Source organism: Miscanthus floridulus, chromosome 7 (assembly GCF_019320115.1).
Source record: "Miscanthus floridulus cultivar M001 chromosome 7, ASM1932011v1, whole genome shotgun sequence".
In the NCBI taxonomy this organism is placed as follows: Eukaryota; Viridiplantae; Streptophyta; class Magnoliopsida; order Poales; family Poaceae; genus Miscanthus; species Miscanthus floridulus.
In genome coordinates this window covers 102,764,686-102,786,918 of record NC_089586.1, presented here as the reverse complement: position 1 = coordinate 102,786,918, position 22,233 = coordinate 102,764,686, and the positions used below count along the sequence as shown (strand labels likewise).

General features: G+C 46.2%; 1 protein-coding gene across 1 annotated transcript; it reads right to left on the bottom strand.

The window, feature by feature from the left end:
• Window positions 1-20,766: 20,766 nt before the first annotated feature.
• Window positions 20,767-21,506, bottom strand: LOC136464043 (14 kDa proline-rich protein DC2.15-like). The gene has a single exon (XM_066463011.1). The coding sequence runs from the start codon at window positions 21,429-21,431 to the stop codon at window positions 21,069-21,071; it is 363 nt and encodes a 120-aa protein (XP_066319108.1). The 5' UTR covers window positions 21,432-21,506; the 3' UTR covers window positions 20,767-21,068.
• Window positions 21,507-22,233: the final 727 nt, after the last annotated feature.

The following is a 22,233-nucleotide window of genomic DNA, read 5'->3' as shown; positions in this document are numbered from 1 at the left end:
AGATTGGACCTTCTAGGATGCGGGCGGATGGCTCATGGAGGTCATTGATGAAGACCCCGCTCAAAGATAGATCCCGCCTGGCGGCCAATTTTCCAAGAAAATTGGCGGCATTGCTATCCTTTCGGGGGACGTGATGCAGCTCGATCCCCTAGAATTTGTCCTTGAGCTTTCGCACCTCTTAGCAGTATGCTGCCATGAGGGGGGTTTTGTAGGGGGACTCCTTCATGACCTGGTCGATGACCAGCTCTAAGTCGTCGTGAATGTAGAGTCTCGTAGCACCAAGCTCGATGGCGATGCGTAGTCCATTAATGAGGGCCTCGTATTCTATGGTGTTGTTTGGGGCTGAAAAATGGAGGTGGATGGCATAGCGGAGCCTACTCCCATCTGAGGAGATCAGAACCCCCCAGCCCCTGAGCCAGGCGCCATTACGGACCTGTCGAAGTACATCGTCCAGTACTCGTGGGTGACGTCTAGGGTCGATAGCTGGACCTCCGCCCATTCAGCGACAAAATCCGCGAGAGCCTGAGGCTTAATAGCAGTACAAGGGATATACCTGATGTCATGGCCCATGAGTTTGAGTGCCCACTTGGAGATCCGTCCCGCGGCGTCGCGGTTGCGGACGATGTCTCCGAGCGGGTATGAAGTGACGACCACGACTTCGAGGTCGATGAAGTAGTGCATGAGCTTCTAGGTCACCATCAGCACGGTGTATAGGAGTTTTTGCACCTGGGGGTACCGGACCTTGGGGTTGATGAGTACCTCTCCAACAAAGTATATGGGTCATTGGACCTTAAGGTGGTGTCCTGGCTCCTCCCTTTCGATGACTAGGGCGGCGCTTACCACGTGGTTGCTTGCCGCAATGTAGAGGAGGAGGGGTTCTCCCTGTTCGGGAGCGACAAGGATTAGGGCCAATGTTAGTGATGCTTTGAGGCTATCCAAAGCCTACCGTGCTTCCTCAGTCCAGACAAACGTGTCTGTCCTTTTGAGTAGCTTGTAGAGAGGCATCCCTCATTATTCGAAATAAGGCATCATTATCTATTTAGCAAACTAATTATTCCAGAGCTACAAAAATTACAGTGAGTACCTAATATTGCTAGGAGCCTACTGTAAAAATTTTAGATCCAACACTATTACCAATTTATCACAACAAATCCTACAAGTTATCTTTTTATAATATTAAGTACCTTAAATTAATTATATGGCTTCCAAGAATATTATCAAATCATGTAAACAAAATACACTAACAGGTAGATCATGATCTTAGGAGACTAACAAAATTGGTTTCACAAATTTTGGATTCCTATACCATCTTATATTGATTTTACAAATCTGCTTCAGCATTCAATTAGGAAATACCTCAAAAATAAAAGAGGGCCGACTGCAACAAACTGGGCCAGCAGCCATGCGCGCGGCCTGCCGACCAGGCGTGGCCCAGCCGCACGGTAAGGGTGCGGTGGCCCACTGGGGCGCGCGGCCCAGTGCACAGCGCGGCAACCGGCCGGCCCAAGCGGCGTAGGTGGCGGCCCAACGCGGGCGAACAGCCTAGGCGCAAGGCAGCCCAACCAACAGGTGTTTTTTGCAAAAACAACCCTACGCTTATCTCTATTCAACGTTAGATCCAGAGTCCTATTTAAATGAGTCATGTATTTCATAGTAAAGACCCTATATAAAATATTTGCTTGGATTTATACCCTCGCTTCCTCCTAAAAATAGAGGGCCGACGGGGAGCACTGGCCGGCGACGGGAATGGCATGACGGTGCCGGGGAAAGTCACGGCGGTGGCGGAGCAACCACCGGCGAGCCACACGGGGACCCACGCGGCCTTAGGCTGGCCACGGCAAGAGCCAAGCTGGCCCACGGCAGCCTGCCCGCACGAACCGAGGTGGCGGCAAACCGGCTATAGCGGCGCCAGCTAGACGGATGGCGTGGAGGAGGCGGAGGCGCACTCGGCCATCCTCTGGGTGATGGCGGACCTCCTCGGTGACCTGGGGTAGGGGGCGCGCCAGCGCCGCAGCTGCAAATGGTGAAGCCATGCTGGTGCGGATGGGACAACGTGGGGTGGCATCGTGGCGGTGTGCTCGGTGATGTCGACTGTGGGCAACACGGCATGGTCCGCAACGGCGTCGGTGGTCTCGGCCCTGGACAGAAACAGGGACGCGGCACGGCGACAGAGCAGAGGGCGAGAGAGCCGGCGCTGGAGCTCGACGGTGAGGCAACACATGGGAGGGCAGCACAGCGGGGCTCGGGCGCGCTGGAAAGGCAATGGCCCAGAGCAGGTCGGGCCATGGGCGACGTGGATGGCGGCGGTGCTCGCGGTTAGGCCGGTGCCAGCAGCTCACGTGCGTGGGCGTGGCATGTGGCAGCGCGCTTGCGCGTGCTGTGGCCAGCAATGGGAGCAGCGCCGGTGCCAGCGGAGGCCACCCAGGAGCAGCTCGGTCTTCAGCTTAAGCACAAGGGCAAGGCGAGCTGGGGATGGCGCATCCACCACGGCAGCAGAAAAAGGAGAGACGAGGAAGCAAACGCACGTGGGCGGTCGGCCAAGGCATGCGCAGGGCAGTGCCAACGAGGGTTGCACGATGGGACAACAGAGGCAGGCAAAGAGACAAGACAAGAAAGCAGAAATAGAAAAGAACGAAGAAAACAACGTGAGCGACCCGACCAACTTTATTAATGCCAGGACAGGGCGGTGTGCTTCGGTGGCTTAGCAGATCGACGAGACGATGCGAGCAGTAGGCCGGCATCTTTCTTACAGGCAAAAGACAGTGGACGCGTAGCAGCAAGGACGCTCGCATAAGGCGTCGGTCGCAGGACACAGTGGCATGGATAGGATGGCGCATAGTTACAATGCCAGACGAGTATGCTGCATGCCAGGAAAATAATTGAAACTGTTGCGCTCTCTTTCTCTTGCCATTTTGTGCTTTCACATCATCACTTGAATTTGTGAAGCTGCCAAATGGACAGCTGTCGCAGGTACGTTATCAAATTATCGTAGGGACTAAAATGAGCCTATATGTAAACATGTCACTAGAGCAAGGCTATATATATATATATATATATATATATATATATATCGTTCGATTTATTAATGGACTTTATTTTATTTATACAAGTTGCTTTTCATGTTTAATCTAACAGAACAAACCATCCGCCATTTACTTGCTAGAATTGTTATCGGACATTCCTCAACATTTCTACACACTGCGTAATTTAACTTGGGCGTTGATTCGAGTCCACAAAACTGAGACACCAGATTCACTTATCACATCAAGTACATTTTTAATCCAAAAAAATCTGAGAAACTTGTTTTGAAAATTTTACTTAGGCCTAAATCACGGTGCTAAACGAGCTCGTAACACCAGAAGTGTTACAACCAACCCCCCTTAAAAAGAATCTCGTCCCGAGATTCGAAGTAAGAACCAGAAGAGGGGAAACGTGATTACCTTTCATAGATCAAGGATTACACAAAAGATTACACGAATTTAAATACTAAACCACATGGGGATCTAGGGATACATGGTTAAGAGCAACCTGGTACAACTGAGACTTAATCCAGAAGTCGAGATAGACGAGGATAATGGAGAAACAACAAGATAATGAGTATCCAAAACATGGCATAGGTCCAACAGATCCAGAAACAGTCGACTAAGAAGTAAAACATAGCGAATCCTAGGACCAACTAACCAAAGGGAACTTGAACTTCTTCGGAACCAGATCCTTCTTCTTCTCAGATTATACCATCAACTCAGACTGACGAACTAAGCTTCACAGTGTCGACTAGACTTTGTAGCTCTACTCCAAGTGCGAGGGGAATGGGGATGGAGAAGAAGAGCAAGGACCAAGGGCATTTTATAGTGGTGAACAGAGGTGGGGTGCAACACACTAGAAATAGATGCGGCGGGGATGGGATACACAGATGATACATGCAGTGGAAATAGACACGGCCATGGTGCGCTCCCTACACAAGCGAGCGTATAGGAAATAAAGGAGAGGAGATAAGTGGGTGCGCTCGACGAGGGAGGCGTGCGGGCAGTCGTGTCCCTAAAAGAAGAAACAAAGGTGAGGGAAGAGGGTCCGGTATGAGGGACGAGGCGTGAGAGTCGAGAGCCGACCGGATGTCAGAGAAAAGCAAAATCGCATAGTGCACAAAGACGGCGAGTGTGGCACGATGCCGAGGCTACGCAAGAACGATGCGATAATGGACCCGACATAGATGGCGTTCGTAGGGCATGTAGTGAAATAATCTAGCATGCGCAGCGTAGTCGACTAATACAAGGATTAGGACATGACATCCACTCAGACTTTCACAATCACTCCTGACTACCCAAGGCTAACCTTCCTTACTACTCTTCTTTTTCTTTCCTTTACTCGACCACATCCATCTTTCATGTAGACTAAGACCATGTCATACAATCTTCCTCCAAAACCACCTCCTCTTTCTTACTTTGAGAGAACACTCTTGCATCAACCCATTATGGATTTCCTGTTGGAACACCTGAATATTTCCAAGGAAAATTATATTGTAGCAAAAGCAGTATGGCAGTGTAACTTGGTAAAGGTACTTGGTTAACAACCTTGATACTAGCACATGCCGAGCAGCATCACATGTGGTAGCTGTTCCATAGGGAGCCCTCGGTTTTGTTGTGGCACCATAAGCTAATAACCAGGCAACTACTACCAACTTACACGCCATGAAGGTGGTGGGATCATAGACCACAGAGTAAGGGGAGTATTGCAAGGGAAGATTCAAACAACAAGGGTTCCCTTCACAATGAGGGACAAGGAATTCAAATCCAATGGTGGATTTGGTTTAAAGATATTCAAGTGTTCTACTGGGACATCCACAATTAGTCGATACAGTGTCCTATGTCATCCAATCATGGCTGGTCAGCTGGTATCTGAATGGCAACTTCTCTTGTAACCCACTTAATATCTCCCTTAGAAACCCTAAACACGTCTAACGGGACTTAGGGGTAGATGGATGCAATAAACACAGCGAAATAAATAAAATTCATATTCTGAATGGTCTTATATGGGTACATCATACAGGCATTCAGTCTCCCATTCACGACACAGCATTCACCTACGGTCAGATGATCTCAACAACTATGGATGAAATCAATGGCAAGAGTACAATACCTGAGGACAGCAATGAAAAACATTACTACTTGGGGTACAGCATCACAAGGCAACTAATCTACACCTTCTCGTGGCAATGACTGAGTGAGAGGAATCAATGGCTCTTCTTCTGACACTTCCGACGGTGGAGGTGTTGGCGGTGCTGTAACACCAGTTCTTCTTTCTAGCAGGTGGATAGGGATCCCTTCCAAGATCGGGGAATCCTGCCTTTCAGCAGCCAGCATCCTTTGCTTGGCCTTGGTGACAAGATAGGCCTCACATAGCTGATGGACATGCCGGTCTTCAGCCTCCTTCAGAGCTTCCAACATGGCAGTCTCCTGTCTCTTAGTAGCTGCAGCACTGGCATGCGCTTCGGCGAGCTGCACCTGGAGCATCCGGTTGAAGATCTTGGCTTCCTCGGCTCGATGGAGGTAGCTCCTCAGTTCCAAGGCTTGCTAGTCATACTGCTCATCTAGAGCAAGCAGGTACGTGGTCAAGTGCACCATGGTAGGACTATCTTCTTGCGCATCCTGCCCTTGCAAAGCCTCCATGCGAGCCCTCCATGCCCGCCAATTCTTGTCCAAAGGTGGAAAGAACCTCATGGGGGTACGGTCAATGGGCTCTTCATAGATCTAGCAAAGGTACTATAAGGCTTTGCGGGCCACAACCTGGTAGGTGTCAATGAAGCTAAACCCGATTACGGTCACACTCCAGGCTTTAGTGAGGTCAGGGAACTCCTCACTCTTCCTGATGTAGACGGTAATCTCACACCACTCGGTGCCATGCTCCTCATACTCATGGCCCTCATACTTGGGACGATCTCTAACTCCGAGCTTTTGTAGGGTGGCATGCAGGATTCTGGGAAAACCCTCAACGTTCAGGCAGTAACTACTAACCCAGGCTCCTGCCATCTCTAGCGGTGGTGTGAGGAAGGCTGAGTGAAAAGCTGGCTCAAAGGAAAAGCTAAGCGAGTCAAAGTGCACTGAGTGGTGGTACCAAAGGCTAAGCCAGGCTCTACTTATAAAGGCAGAACGTTCAGTGGCCCTGACGCGGTCCACCAGGGTTCCTGCGTGGGATCACTATGACTGAATCGACCAAATTCCACGCGTTCGAGGCGAGCGACGTGCGATGCCATTACTGACTAGTACAACTACAGGGCAAGGGTATGACAAGAGCACAGAAAAAGGGGTACGGGAAGACATGGGTCACGACCGACATGAACCATGGATGAACACGGAGCACGAAGCCACAATGCAGACCTAACTCTAGAACAGGAACGTGTTAGTCGTGCACAATACGATATGTGTGACACCTATGGATGGCGTATCTGCAAGTAGTACGACACTACAATGCACAATAGGATATGCATGAATGCATGTCCTATATGTCCTTTCACTGATGCCAACATATAGGGCAACCGTTCTTAAATTTTTGGCACATCATTTTCACCCTGTAGCTAGTCGGTACTATTGGACTGTGCTTGAGTCAGTGTACCTACAGAAAACTGATTAAGCCTACCTAAGTCAGCAGAGTGCCATCTATCATGTATACATAACCATAGTAGTAGGGCTACTTATATAACTTTGCATGCAAACGTCCTATTCTTTTGAAAAGAATTTGTTGTTAAATTTTATTTTAGAAAATGTTTTCGAAGCCTTATTTCCTCATTTATGCTCTGATACCACCTATGGCAGAACCGTCTAATCTAATGCCTCCTAGGAGTGCTTGTCTTCCATTAGACACTAAGCACTCAGGGGAGAACACTAAATTACTCGGTTCCGTCTGGCACACCCCACGGGAGAACCCAAAAATCCCCTTTTTGCCATCAGGATCACAAATGAGAGAATAAAGATTACAACTTCCTTAACCATTTCTTACATCACTTTAATACAACATCAGAGTATAATATTTATTATTATAATAGTGGAATGTAATCATATTATCAGAGTAATGAACAATTTAATTTAACAGCAGAATATAAACATGTGATCAGAATTACAGCGGAAATAATTATCTAATCATGACATGATGAAGCATTGATAAATAAACTAGGACAATAGATTATAAAACTTTTATTTATAAAAGCATTTGGTGAGAGTTATAAATAACAACTACGGTCGCAACGTAAAGAAAATCCTCGCTGAGCCCACCAGGAGGTATCCACACACAAGGGTCAGCTCTAGCATCCACCTGTCACCTGCAACAGGGGGAATAAAACCCTGAGTACGCAATTGTACTCAGCAAGATTTACCCGATAGGAGGAAAGAAAAGACTCCAAGGATATGCAAGGCTATCTGGCTTGTGGGTTTATTGCATCTACAGGAAGCATTACTAAGCATGCGTTCTTATATTTGATTTTTATTAATAGCCGCATTGGTTCATTAACTAACCATTCTATGTAAGCACCTGTGCTACTTTCAAGCAGGTGGTAAGCAACCAGATTTCCCTTTTCCATCTTCCATCTTTCATCTTTCAGTTCTTACTACGATGCTAAACCGTAGACAAGCCATACCGGAACGCCCGGTGATTCACGAATCAATGCCCCCAGCTGGGTACCCCAAAAACACACGCCCTGCTTGTACCCAAGGCACAAGTAGGACCAACCCGTCACCCTTCTGTCCTGGGGTCCTAGGTCCCCATTCAAACTAGGACTCCAAGCCCCCGCCCCTGAGTCCCGGACTCAGTGCGGTGCAAGGACCTCCTCCACCAAAAAGAAACCCTAACAGTCGGTACGAAAAGAGTCAGAACCCACAACAAGAGAGCAACAAGTCTTCCAAGCACCCATCCCCAAGTATGTGCTCGGGATAATAAGTCTATGACTTACCTAGAGCCTTATGCACTGGCCGGTCCTTAACCGACACAGACAGGGAAAGCAGTGTAACCAAGCCATGCCCTGCGTCCATGGCGACACAACTTCTTACACCCACCAATACCCAAACCACATCCCTGTCTAGTCACCATTTTTCTTTTCCACCATTTATATTTTCCAAGTGATAATAATCCAATAATATATTTCCTATCTCTCATGAGTGACAGCCATCACTCGACTTCTACCGAAGTCCTGTAGCATAGCAATCTACACAATCATGTCATACTAGTAAGACTCATAGGATAAAGATATATATATATATATATATGCAAGTGGGTTTCATTCAACTCCTTAAAACTTAATGCACAAGTATAATTTAAACTACAGAAAGTAGGGGTTATGCACCGGGGCTTGCCTAGGTAAGATATATATTAAAAAGTTAGTATCTGTATCTTCAGATTATCCACCATCAACTGGATAGAAAGTCCATTGCATCATCTCCTGGAGAGAATACCATTATACCACCTTTGGAATCTCAATCATCCTTCAATTGATCCGTTGATCCATCATCGTACCTATTTGATATGCAATGCGATGTAATGCAATGACATAATTAATCGACTGCAACCGTGACTCGAAAAATAGGATTTACGTCTCTCAAGTTAACGAGCTAGTTCTAACGACGATCGTACTTAGACTACATATCCATGTTGTCGAATAAGACGCTATTTCTAAACAATTATTTTAGTTACATAACCCAAGTTGTTTCTTTGTTTCATTCTATCGATTTAATCATTATTCGAAATAGGGCATCATTATCTATTTAGTAAACTAATTATTCCAGAGCTACAAAAATTATAGTGGGTACCTAATATTGCTAGGAGCCTACTGTAAAAAATTTAGATCCAACACTATTACCAATTTACCACAACAATTCCTACAAGTTATCTTTTTACAATATTAAGTACCTTAAATTAATTATATGGCTTCCAAGAATATTGTCAAATCATGTGAACAAAATACACTAACAAGTAGATCATGATTTTAGGAGACTAACAGAATTGGTTTCACAATTTTTGGATTCCTGTACCATCTTATATTGATTTTACAAATCTGCTTCAGCATTCAATTAGGAAATACCTCAAAAATGAAAGAGTGCCGGCTGCAACAAACTGGGCCAGCAGCCGTGCGCGCGGCCTGCCAACCAGGCATGGCCTAGCGGCACGGTGACCCACTAGGGTGCGTGGCCCAGCGCACAGCGCGGCAATCGGCCGGCCCAAGCGGCGTATGTGGCGGCCCAACGCGGCGAACGGCCCTGGCGCAAGGCAGCCCAACCAACTGGCGATTTTTACAAAATGACCCTACACTTATCTCTATTCAACACGAGATCCAGAGCTCTATTTAAATGAGTCAAGTATTTCATAGTAAAGACCCTGTATAAAATATTTGCTTGGATTTATACCCTCGCTTCATCCTCAAAAATAGAGGGCCGATGGGGAGCACTGGCTAGCGGCAGGAACGACATGACGGGGCTAGGGAAAGACACGGCAGTGGTGGACCAACCACCGGCGAGCCGCACAGGAACCCACGTGGCCTTGGGCTTGCTGTAGCAAGAGCTGAGCTAGCCCACGACAGCCTGCCCGCGTGAAACAAGGCGGCGGCAAATCGGCTGCAGCGGCGCCGGCCAGATGGATGGCGTGGAGGAAGCAGAGCCACGCTCGGCCATCCTCCGGGTGATGGTGGACCTCGGTGACCCAGGGCAGGGGACGCGCCGGCACCGCAGCTGCGCGCGGCGAAGCTGTGTCGACGTAGACGGGACAGTGCGGGGAGGCATCGTGGCGGTGTGCTCGGTGATGGCGACTGCAGGGCAACGCGGCATGGTCTGCAATGGTGTTGGTGGTCTCGGCCTGGGTGGAAATAGGGACGTGGCATGGCAATGGAGCGAAGGGCGAGAGAGCAGGCACTGGAGCTCGACGGCGAGGCAACGCACGGGAGGGCAGCGTAGTAGGGCTTAGGCACGCTGGAAAGGCAGCGGTCTAGAGTAGGCCAGGCCAAGGGCGGCGGGGACGGTGGCGGTGCTCGTAGTCAGGCTTATGCTAGCAGCTCACATGCATGGGCGTGGCATGGGGCAGCGTGCTTGCATGTGCTGTGGCCGACAATGGGAGCAACGCCGGTGCTAGCAGAGGTCACCTAGAGCAGCTTGGTCTTCGGCTCAAGAACGAGGGTAGGGCGAGCTAGGGATGGCGCATCCACCACGGTAGCAGAAAAAGGAGAGACGAGGAAGCAAAGACACGTGGGCGGTCGGCCAAGGCGTGCGCAGGGCAGTGCCAACGAGGGCAGCACAATAGGACAATAGAGGTAGGCAAAGAGACAAGACAACAGAACAGAAATAGAAAAGAACGAAGAAAACAACATGAGCGACCCGGTTGAAAGCTCTAGTTTGGTTTTGGTGAATTGATGAAACCCTAAGTGCTAAACGAGTTTATCAAGTGATCATGAGATATGTAGCACATTCCAAGTGGCGAAGCAAATGAAGATCATGACATGATGATGGTGATGCCATGGTGATGATCAAGTACTTGGACTTGAAAAGAAGAAAGAGAAAAACAAAAGGCTCAAGGCAAAGGTATAAATGGTAGGAGCTATTTTGTTTTGGTGATCAAGACACTTAGAGTATGTGATCACATTTAGGTTTGATAGTTGTACTATTAAGAGGGGTGAAACTCGTATAAAAATGTGGTTATCAAAGTGCCACTAGATGCTCTAACTCATTGCATATGCATTTAGGGTCTAGTGGAGTGCTAACACCCTTGAAAATATTTGTGAAAATATGCTAACACATGTGCACATGGTGATACACTTGGTTGTTGGCACATTTGAGCAAGGGTTAGGAACTTCACCGGCGGAGTGCGGACAGTCCGATGGTGCCACCGACGCCCTAGACAGAAAAGATGGAGGTCACTGTAAGTGACCGGACGCTGGTCTCGGTTGGACCGGTGCGTCCGGTCAATGGCAGTAGAGGGCGCGCAGCGTCGGTCTCTGACCGGACGCTGGGTCACTTAGTGACCAGATGCTAATAGGGTGCGTCCGGTCCTACTGACGTGGCAGCGCATAGGGGAGTCGCCGTGTGACAGGACGCTGGGTGTGTCCGGTCGAGCATGACCGAATGCGTCTAGTCGTGAAAAATCGTTTCTGGATGCTTACTGAAAACGATCGGACGCTGAGGTCTAGCGTCCGGTCACATTGCAGCAGCACATCCAGTCATCACTTGACCATTGGGATCAGGCACTTAGTATTTGAAGAAAGGGGACACGTGGCGTGCATCACATGACCGGACGCTGAGGTCCAGCGTCCGGTCAATCTGACTGGTGCGTCCGGTCGGCCCATGTTCTATGCAGTGAGGAGCCCAACGGCTCTATTTCATGGGGGCTTCTATTTAAGCCATGTGGCTAGCTCAAGCTCACTCTCTTGGCCATTTGCATTGACATAGCAACCTTGTGAGCTTAGCCAAAGCCCTCCCACTCATCTCCATCATTGATTCGTCAGCTTTGTGAGATTGGGAGAGAATCCAAGTGCATTGCTTGAGTGATTGCATCTAGAGGCACTTGGTGTTCATGTTTCACTATGGGATTCGCTTGTTACTCTTGGTGGTTGCCGCCACCTAGATGGCTTGGAGCAGCAAGGATCGTCGAGCGAAGGTTGGTGATTGTCTCTAGCTCTGATCGTGGTGATTGTGAGGGATTCTTGACCTTTCCCCGGCGGAGAGCCAAAAGGTACTCTAGTGGATTGCTCGTGGCTTGTGTGATCCTCATCTTGTGTTTGTTGTGTGGCACCCTATTTAGTGTATGCATGTGTGCAAGATTTCAAGCCTCACCAAGAGAAAGTAATTTGAAGGCTACAAAGAGAATATTGAGGTACTTGAAGGATACACAAAATGTTGGTTTGTGGTATCCCAAAGGAGCAAAGTTTGAGCTAGTTGGTTACTCTGACTCGGATTATGTGGGATGCAAGGTTGAAAAAAATAGCACCTCGGGCACATGTCAATTGTTGGGAAGATCACTTGTTTCATGGTCATTAAAGAAGCAAAATAGTGTTGCATTATCAAACGCCGAAGCCGAATACATATCCACCGGTAGTTGTTGTGCACAAGTACTTTGGATGAAGGCCACTTTGAGTGATTTTGGAATCAAGTTCAAGAAAGTGCCATTGCTATGTGACAATGAGAGTGCAATCAAGTTGACCAACAATCCGGTTCAACATGCAAGAACAAAGCACATTGATGTCCGCCACCATTTCATAAGAGATCACCAACAAAAGGGGGACATTTGCATTGAGAGTGTTGGCACCGAAGATCAACTTGCCGATATATTCACCAAGCCAATAGATGAGAAAAGGTTTTTCAAGCTAAGGAATGAGTTGAACATATTGGATTTCTCAAATATGTGTTGATGCATCCCCACTTATATGACATGCCTCTCCTTCGAGTAATCCAAGGTAAAAGTTGATTGGCATGGCATACATCCTTACTAAGGACATATTTAGTGCATCTAGACATCTTTCACATTTAATAGGCTCATTCATGAAAATCAAATGAATTTGATGATTATATGGTACCACTATTGCTTCTATGCTTATTTTTTATCTAGTGGTAGCATATGACATGTTTGTGGGCTTGTAAACCTAGTGTTTAATCTAGAAAATGAGCTCTAAGTGTTTAACTCAACATGGTACAAGATAACCCTTATTTGGAGGTGTGAAGAAGCTTGTCCTTGGATCAAACTGAGTTAAATATCTTTGGTAAATGATCTAGATTGGACCAAATTTGAGAATATGATCCTCACCCCATTGATTGACATTGATAATCTCAACCTATCTACATTTTGAACCTTGGTGGTTATTGATGACAAAGGGGGAGAAAAACAAAGATATTAGTACATGGGGAGAAAAACAAAGACAAAGATATTAGTGTACTAAGATTATGAAAAGACAACAAAGGGGGAGAACTTGACATAGGGGGAGAGATATGACAAACGAAAAGGATCAATTAAAATTTTGAGCACACAAGTAGGGGGAGCAAGCTCATGAACTTGTATGGTGCATTTGAATGTGCATTTCATATGTTTGCTTGCATGGCACAAGTTTTAAATTTCAATATTCATGCTTGTGTGGTGTATGCTAGTTATAGGTTTGAATGATGAAATGAAAATCTAGCATGCATAGGTTATCTAGTGATTTCATTTCTGAGTGTTTCCAAGTGGTATCAAGCTAACCATGGTGCTAAGGATGGTATAATAGTGCACTCAGATTGATATCATGCTTCAAAGGTCTATCTTTTATACCTTAGCATCATTTGGTATACATTGTCTCCTATATTTCCTATCTAAGCATATGTGCAAGCTATAATCCAAATTCTTAGCACATATGTAGGGGGAGCCATTGCTACCATTTGGGGTTCATGAAACTTGTCCATATCCTTTTACACATGGTAAAAATGCTTGGGCAAGCAACATGGATTCAATCGAATTTTAATTCATATCTTTGTGTAAGGGTTGTCATCAATTACTAAAAAGGGGGAGATTGAAAGCTCTAGTTTGGTTTTGGTGAATTGATGAAACCCTAAGTGCTAACCTAGTTTATCAAGTGATCATGAGATAGGTAGCACATTCCAAGTGGTAAAGCAAATGAAGATCATGACATGATGATGGTGATGCCATGGTGATGATCAAGTGCTTGGACTTGAAAAGAAGAAAGAGAAAAACAAAAGGCTCAAGGCAAAGGTATAAATGGTAGGAGCTATTTTGTTTTGGTGATCAAGACACTTAGAGAGTGTGATCACATTTAGGTTTGATAGCCATACTATTAAGAGGGGTGAAACTCGTATTAAAATGCGGTTATCAAAGTGCCACTAGATGCTCTAACTCATTGCATATGCATTTAGGGTCTAGTGGAGTGCTAACACCCTTGAAAATGTTTGTGAAAATATGCTAACACATGTGCACATGGTGATACACTTGGTGGTTGGCACATTTGAGCAAGGGTTAGGAACTTCACCGGTGGAGTGCGGATAGTCCGACGGTGCCACCGGTGCCCTAGATAGAAAAGATGGAGGTCACTGTAAGTGACCGGATGCTGGTCTCGGTTCGACCGACGTGTCCGGTCAGTGGCAGCAGAGGGCACGCAGCGTCGGTCTCTGATCGGACACAGGGTCACTCAGTGACCAGACGCTGACAGGGTGCGTCCGGTCCTGCTGACGTGGCAGCGCACAGGGGAGTCACCGTGTGACCGGACGCTGGGTGTGTTCGGTCAAGCATGACCGGATGCGTCCAATCGTGAAAAATCATTTTTGGATGCTTACTGAAAACAACCAGACACTGAGGTCCAGCGTCCGGTCACATTGCAGCAGCACATCTGGTCATCACTTGACCGTTGGGATCGGGCGCTCAGTATTTGAAGAAAGGGGACACGTGGCATGCATCGCACGACCGGACGCTAAGGTCCAGCATCCGGTCGGCCCATGTTCTGTGCAGTGAGGAGCCCAATGGCTCTATTTCATGGGGGCTTCTGTTTAAGCCCCGTGGCCGGCTCAAGCTCACTCTCTTGGCCATTTGCATTGACATAGCAACCTTGTGAGCTTAGCCAAAGCCCTCCCACTCATCTCCATCATTGATTCGCCATCTTTGTGAGATTGGGAGATAATCCAAGTGCATTGCTTGAGTGATTGCATCTAGAGACACTTGGTGTTCGTGTTTTGCTGTGGGATTCACTTGTTACTCTTGGTGGTTGCCACCACCTAGATGGCTTGGAGCAGCAAGGATCATCGAGCGGAGGTTGGTGATTGTCTCCAGCTCTGATCGTGGTGATTGTGAGGGGTTCTTGACCTTTTCCCGGCAGAGAGCCAAAAGGTACTCTAATGGATTGCTCATGGCTTGTGTGATCCTCATCTTGTGTTGGTTGTGCGGCACCCTATTGAGGGTTTGGCGTGTGATGCCAATTAGCGCGTGAACCTCCAAGTGAGTGAATCGCCACAACGAGGAGTAGCTTGCCGGCAAGCAAGTGAACCTCGGTAAAAATCATTGTATTCATCATTTGATTCTGAGGTGATTGGTCTTCATTTATATTGATTCTTGTGATTGATTGGTTCACTCCTCGATACGGTGGTATAACTATCTTGCTCTCTCTCTTTACATTACCGCAAACTAGTTATCAAGCTCTTTAGTGTTCCTAGTTGTGAGAGCTTGTTAGTTTGGTTAGTGTGGCTCTTTAGTTAGTCTTTGAGAGCACACTAACTTAGTGTAGTGTCATAGCTATCGTGTGGTTAGAGAAAATAGGAACTAAAATTGTGGTAGGTGGCTTGCCTTTTTAGTAGGCTAGCGCAACACTTGCTTCGCCTCATAATTGTCTAACCGGTTTGTTAAGTGTTGTTGTAGAAATTTTTATTAGGCTATTCACCCCCCTCTAGCCATTAGGACCTTTCACCGGCCAACTTTATTAACGCCGGGACAGGGCGGCGTGCTTTGGTGGCTTAGTAGATCGACGGGATGATGTGAGCAGCAGGCTGGCCATCTTTCTTACAGGCAAAAGACAGCAGTCGCGTAGCAGCAAGGACGCTCGTATAAGGCGTCGGTCGTAGGACACAGTGGCATGGATGGGATGGCGCATAGTTACAATGCCTGGCAAGTACGCTGCACGCCAGGAAAATAACTGAAACGGATGCGCTCTCTTTCTCTCGCCAGTTCGTGCTTTCACATCATCACTTGAATTTGTGAAGCGGCCAGACGGACAGCTGTCGCGGGTACGTTACCAAATTATCGTAGGGACTAAAATGAGCCTATACGTAAACATGTCACTAGAGCAAGGCTATATATATATCATTCTATTTATTAATGGAATTTATTTTATTTATAAAAGTTGCTTTTCATGTTTAATCTAACAGAACAAACCATCCGCCATTTACTTGCTAGAATCGTTATCGGACATTCCTCAACATTTCTACGCACTGCATAATTTAACTTGGGCGTTGATTTGAGTCCACAAAACTGAGTCACTGGATTCACTTATCACATCAAGTACATTTTTAATCCAAAAATTCTGAGAAACTCATTTCGAAAATTTTACTTAGGCCTAAATCACGGTGCTAAACGAGCTCATAACACCAGAGGTGTTACAGACATAGCCTATCTATCGAGCCACCGCTCCCTCCGCACCCCCTGTTCTGTTCACTCTCTCCTGCTCCCTCTCCGTAGGTCTCCCACCTGGTGCTCTCTTCCTCATGGAGGAGCTCGATTTTGCAAGGAAGAGCTCAATCCAGTGAGGAGGGTCCTAGATCCGGCCTGGGCCCAAGAGGCGACCACGGGCGGCCTTGGGATGCGGAGGCGTGGGTTCAAGATGCGTCAGCGGCGCGGGTCCGAGATGCGACAGCGGCGTGGATCTGAGCAGCAGCAGCCGGCGGAGGTCCGGGATGCGGCGGCTACAGTTTCCACGAGGGCCAAGGAGGCAGCGGCGGCGTGGCTTGGGAGGCGCGTAGACACGAGATGCGGCAGCAGCGCCGGTCCGTGATCTCGCAGCGACGCTAGTTCAAGATGTGGCAGCGGCGCGGGATGTGGCGGCGCAGGCCCATTAGGATGCACTCAGGAAGGAGCTGGTCATTCGAGCTCTGAGGAGGACGAGGCCACGGCGGCGGCGGCCACCACTACCCACGACGGCGCGCGCTCCAGACATCACTACAATGTGAGACAGCCCTCCATCTTCCCTTGTGTAATTTATCTGCTTATGTAGATGAAATTATGGTTTGATCTCGTCATCTCGTGTGTGTGTGTGTGTGTGTGTGTGTTTTTATGGCTGGCCGCTAAGTTTGGACTCGATATCGTATCGATAAATGTTTAGTGAACTGCTAGATAAATTAATCTTTGATTTGTAAGTGTACTACTGCTACATGTTTTTTCATCATTTGTAGAACATGATTTTAAACTAAATGCAGGTCAAAAAATACTGGTCTCGAATATGAATTAGTTTTCTCAGTAAACATCACCGAAGAGAGCACTAGTTTGCTGACAAAAATAATTTTGCCATTAAGAACAGTTACCTGCTTGTCAGGCACCTTATGTAGTAATTCTTATTGTTATTTTTCCCCTCCAATCTAAGATTTCTGAATTGGTCTCTCTTATTTCTGAATTGATTACAATATTAAGTAGAACAGAAAGCTTTGTGAACAGTAGTCTTATCTGTAAGATGACGATTTTACATACAGATATACAGTATTCCATGAAACGAGTAGACTTGCATCTATTTTTTTTGAAAGGGCCTCTCATGATATATTTGTACCATTTAATTGTTTGAGCATTAACGAAGTGTAACCGTTTTGAGTCATTCTTTTCATAAGGTTGTACTTCATTAGTCAAACTTTGATTTTAAATGAGCAATACATTATAGTCACTGTATGTGTATGTGCTATTCACAAACAATCCATTTAATAATAGTACATGACTACCTGCGGTTGTGCTTGTAAAACATGCCATTTTGTTTCAAAGTCATTATCAACTTTTCAGTTTTTTTGGAAAACTTTTCACTACGGAATACCCTTATATTCAGATACCTAAATTTTTACTGCATATGTGCGTTAGTAACTAAGATATAAGTTGATTTGTAGTAGCTGCTGCAGCTATCAGTCCTCTATGTGTTTAATTTCAGTATGTAATATGAGTTTGCAGCATGTGTCAAAACGGTTATTTGATTTTGAGAAAAATAATATATTGCAGTCTGAAAGTCCAATGCTCCAAGGGGACTACGTGGAAGATGCAATCACTACATTGAGTAGTGGCACACCGTACACAGGAGTTGCAGCATGTGTCAAAACTATTTATTTTGATTTTGAGAAAAATACTATTTTGAGTAGTGGCACATTTTTTGGTACACCGCACACAGAGGAGCAGGGTGTTCCATCTCTATCGCACTTGGCTTCCACATTTATTCTTCTATGTATAGTTGCTACTTTCTACTTGTGTTGCTTGCTCGGCCTTAAACTCGAAATAACGGCAGAACTTCTATTCTAGCATGATAGTATCCTAAGTTTGTCGTCTTTGCGCATCGAAGCATGAGTTTTTTTATATGGTCACATATGCAAAGCCATGCCATTTTTTTATAAAAAATGTAGAGGTGTCGTGGCCAAGTGGCAATGCAAATGCTAGTTGTCAGTTGTTGATCTTATTTCTAATTGCTCTCTGTTATGAAATTTTGTAGTGTGAACAAATATAATATGAAATCTACTCGCTGCGAAGACTCATGGATAAGACATGGATTAAAGATGTGCACTCATGTAACTCTTTTGGTGCTTTAGTTTGCTGGATGATGTACACAAGCATATGGTGTACAAGACAAATTGGATGTAACATATATTGACCTCTATCTATCTGATATATATATGTGTTTGTGTACCTTCATATGACATGTGGACACTATATTAAGCTTGAATCTAGGTATGATATGTGATATGTGCTACATGTTTTCTCATTGTATTTTTTTGTATATTTATATTGTCCCGTTGAACCATCTGTCGCTATAAATACATGGGCTATTGGATGGTCTGTCGGTATATGCTTGGTAACACATCATCTGTCGCTAAAAACTAGCAATGGACTATCTGTCGCTATAAATATTCAGGGCAGCAGACTGTCTATCGCTAAAAGTACTGTCTAACGCTAAAGATTTTTAGTGACAGGACTTACACCATCTGCACAAGTCTGTCGCTATAACTTTTTAGCGACAGATCGTCTGTCGCTGTATCCGCTTTCAGCGTCAGATCGTCCATCGCCAATCTCAGTGTTGTGGTGGTAGTGAATAATGTCAGTATGATCACACATTGATGCGAGTATTCAACTAAAAATAGGTATATAAACAGAAGTATATAGGCCCTTTGTTGATTGCCCATAGAAGCATCATATCTCGTTGGAGAACTAGAGAAGCTCTCCTTAGATAAAAAGTTGCATGATTGGTGGGCCTTACTTTTTTCTTTTACATGGACACTGATATATGGGAGTGTAGCCCACATGTCAACTCTGGTTGCACAGGCGTAGAAAGTGTGCTAGGCAACTCATCATTGCATGAGATTCATCCTCAACGCCGAGGAGTCGGGCAGTAACTGAATCCACTATATACTTCCCTTTTTCTTTGATGTCGTGGCAGCATATTTGGGGTAGACAGTGTCTCCGGTGGAGGAGGGAGAAGGTGGTACGTGGAGGAGATATTATATTAGAGAGAATGCATTGCAAGCAGTGCGGATCTTGGGTGTTGGAGAGGGAGATGGTGGAGGAATGACACGCGTGGAGAAATGATAGAGGTGGCAAAGCAGTGCAATCATGGATGAGGGAGAGAGGCGGCGAAGTGGTGTGTGTGTGGAAGGGAGAGTGACGCCTTAGCGGCTCATGCATGGATGAGTTAGAGAGGAGGCGGTTGAGTGGCTCTTGGCTCGCACACCACTTAACTTAGCATTTATTTGGTTCGATTTGCTGTTAGATGTTAACTATGAAAAAGCTGATTTGAGCTATGTGACGTGGAAAAACTATAAGTTATTTGGTTAAAGCAACTATAAAACCCACCAGGGGTGGATCTAGCACAAGGTCAACCAGGGTCGAGCCCCTCCTATTGCTGCCGACATAATAGAGGCCCTCCTACAAGTTTTTTGCCATTAATGTTTAAACAGAAATAAGGAGGATGATCCCCTCCTAGCATATGTTTCTAGACCCATCAGTCCATCACTAAAACCCACCCTCTCTCTCTCGTCTCCCTTGAAACTATTGTGAAATTCCTCTCTATTTCCACCCATTTGGAACAACAGAAAGCAAAAAAAGGCAGGGTTCTAGGCGTTGTGAAAATTATATTACGTGGAAACAGTAGCTTCTGAACATGTAGCTTCAAGTTCCATCAATTTAGTTGGTGTTTTGCTTTTTAGCAACAGAAACACTTTATGTGCTTAACCAAACACAACTTTAATTTCTAGAATCTGGAGAGGTGCTTTGGTAGCCGTCGCACAGGGTAGAGAAGTTTGGCGGTTTGCTGCTTTGTGGTATTTGCAACTTTTTATTTATTTATCTTTACGCTCAAGCCGAAACAGTTGTAAACGCGGATCCAAACCTCTGTAACTTTGTGCTCGCTTCTGCACGTAGTATACATATATTAACTTGTTCCCAACTGAGACTAATAACTAATTAATAATAATATATCTCTCTATCCCTGAATAAATAGATTTCTAGAGTTGTCTTAAGTTAAACTTAGACCAAATTTCTAGAAAGACCCGTCAAGATTTATGACTTCGAATCAGTATCGTTAGATATATCATATATTATATTTTTATAATGTGCTTATTTTTTATGTCATAGATGTTGCTACTCTTTCATATATAGTTAGCCAAACTTAAGATGGTTTGACTTGCACGGATTCTAAGAATTGATTTATTTGGGACGGAGGGAGTATATATTGACACATGTGTACTCCATCCGTCCGACAAAGAATATCATTCTCACCGTCCGAGAAGACAAATAATTTAAATTTTGACTATATATATAAGGAAATATTAGTATTTATGGTGTATAATTAGTATCATTAGATAGATCACTGAATATATTTTCATAATAAACTATGTGGAGATATAAATGTTGGTAATATTTTTTTTATAATTTTAGTCGGATTTAAGAAAGCTTACCAACACGCATCGCATAATGAGACTCAAGATAGGAGGAGTACACTAGTACACTCCTAAAAAGTACGTGGTAGCCAATACATATTCATACGCTCAAGTACGGCAAGAATATAACCAGAACATGCATGCAAAACACTGAAATAAACCGCAAACCAAACTTGATTGGAACTTAGCACCGGCATACAAGTGATCGCCGGCTCTTTACAACAAATGCACAGGGACGTTACAACAAATGCACAGGGACGAAAGAGGCTGGAAAATTACAAATCGACAGCACGGCCATATGTGCATGCATGCGCATGCATGCAGACTAGTCGTACCTCGTACGTGGAAAAGCAATCAAACCATGCATCATTCAAACCGAACCGAAAGGAGAAGACGTGTCACGTACGTGCGCGCCCATGCATGCGTGCAAGGAGGCAACGCACGTCGAGGCGTTGGTGATCGAGGCGCTCAGCACTTGAAGCCAGTGGGCACGGTCTTGCCGCAGTAGTTGAGGATGAGGCTGAGATCGATTGGCAGGTTGAGGTTGATGCCGAGGATGTTGCCCTTGATGGCGGTGCAGAGGCAGATGGCGGCCTCCAGGTCGACGAGCCCCTCCAGCAGCGGGCAGCATGGCTCCTTGGGCGGCACTCCCACCTTAGCCTTGATGAGGCCCAGCACGTTGGCGCACACGCCCAGCTTCAGCGCGTCGCGGGGGCACGTGCCGGACGACGACGGCGTGGGCGCCGGCGGCGGGGGGCACGTCCAGGCGCTGGCTACGCCCAGCACCACCAGGTTCACGGCCAGGAACAGCGCGAACGCCTTGGACGCCATTGCTCGATCACAAGCTAGCCTGCTCCTTCTCGCGCAGATCACTCTAATCAATGTAGTTAGAGAGCTCTTAGCTTGTTTGCGATGCTTTGATCACGGTGCAAATACCAGGGGTATTTATAGTCGAGCCTTGGGATTTAAGAAATCGGTGCACTAGGCACAATAGCGTTCATGTGAACCCGGCCGGCCATTATGAGCCCGTTCGCTTATTGGTCTTATCAGTCAGCCAACAGTGTTTTCCTCTCACAACAAACCGGCAACAGCCGGGCTTATCAGCCCAGAAACCAACCAGCGAACAGGCCGATGCATCCATGTGAACCCGGTTAGGAAGAGTCGATCTGGATTATTATGCCTACATGCGTATAACTAGTGTTTTCCCCTGTACGGTCTCGAATATTTTGTGCACGGCTTCGGTTGGCTCCGCAAATGGCCAAGATCGCTGCATGGGCTGGCTCGCACTCACGCTTGTTTTCATATGATCATTGGGTGCTATTTTAGCTTGGGATCTTGGCGTATCAGACGGTGCGTAGCGTGCGCAAGTGGTGCAAAGGCATTGGATGTCAAGCAAATGATGATTAAAAATGAATGTGGCGTGGCTGCGATCATCCATAGGATGCGCAAGAACCAAGGCCAGAGGAATAGCATGGCGCAGGGCCACTGGAGACAGGAGTTCATCTATCTTTGCTCTGTCCTTTTGCAAGAGCTGTTTGGGACCAGGTTCTCTCCTGGGAGAATTTCAGGGTGCATCTCCCACGACAGGACCCTACATGCATGGCTAATCGGTGGGAGGAAGAGGGGAGCAAGG

Coding starts and splice junctions, on each gene's coding strand:
- LOC136464043 (XM_066463011.1), bottom strand. CDS start 21,431: ATGGCGTCCAAGGCGTTCGCGCTGTTCCTGGCCGTGAACCTGGTGGTG.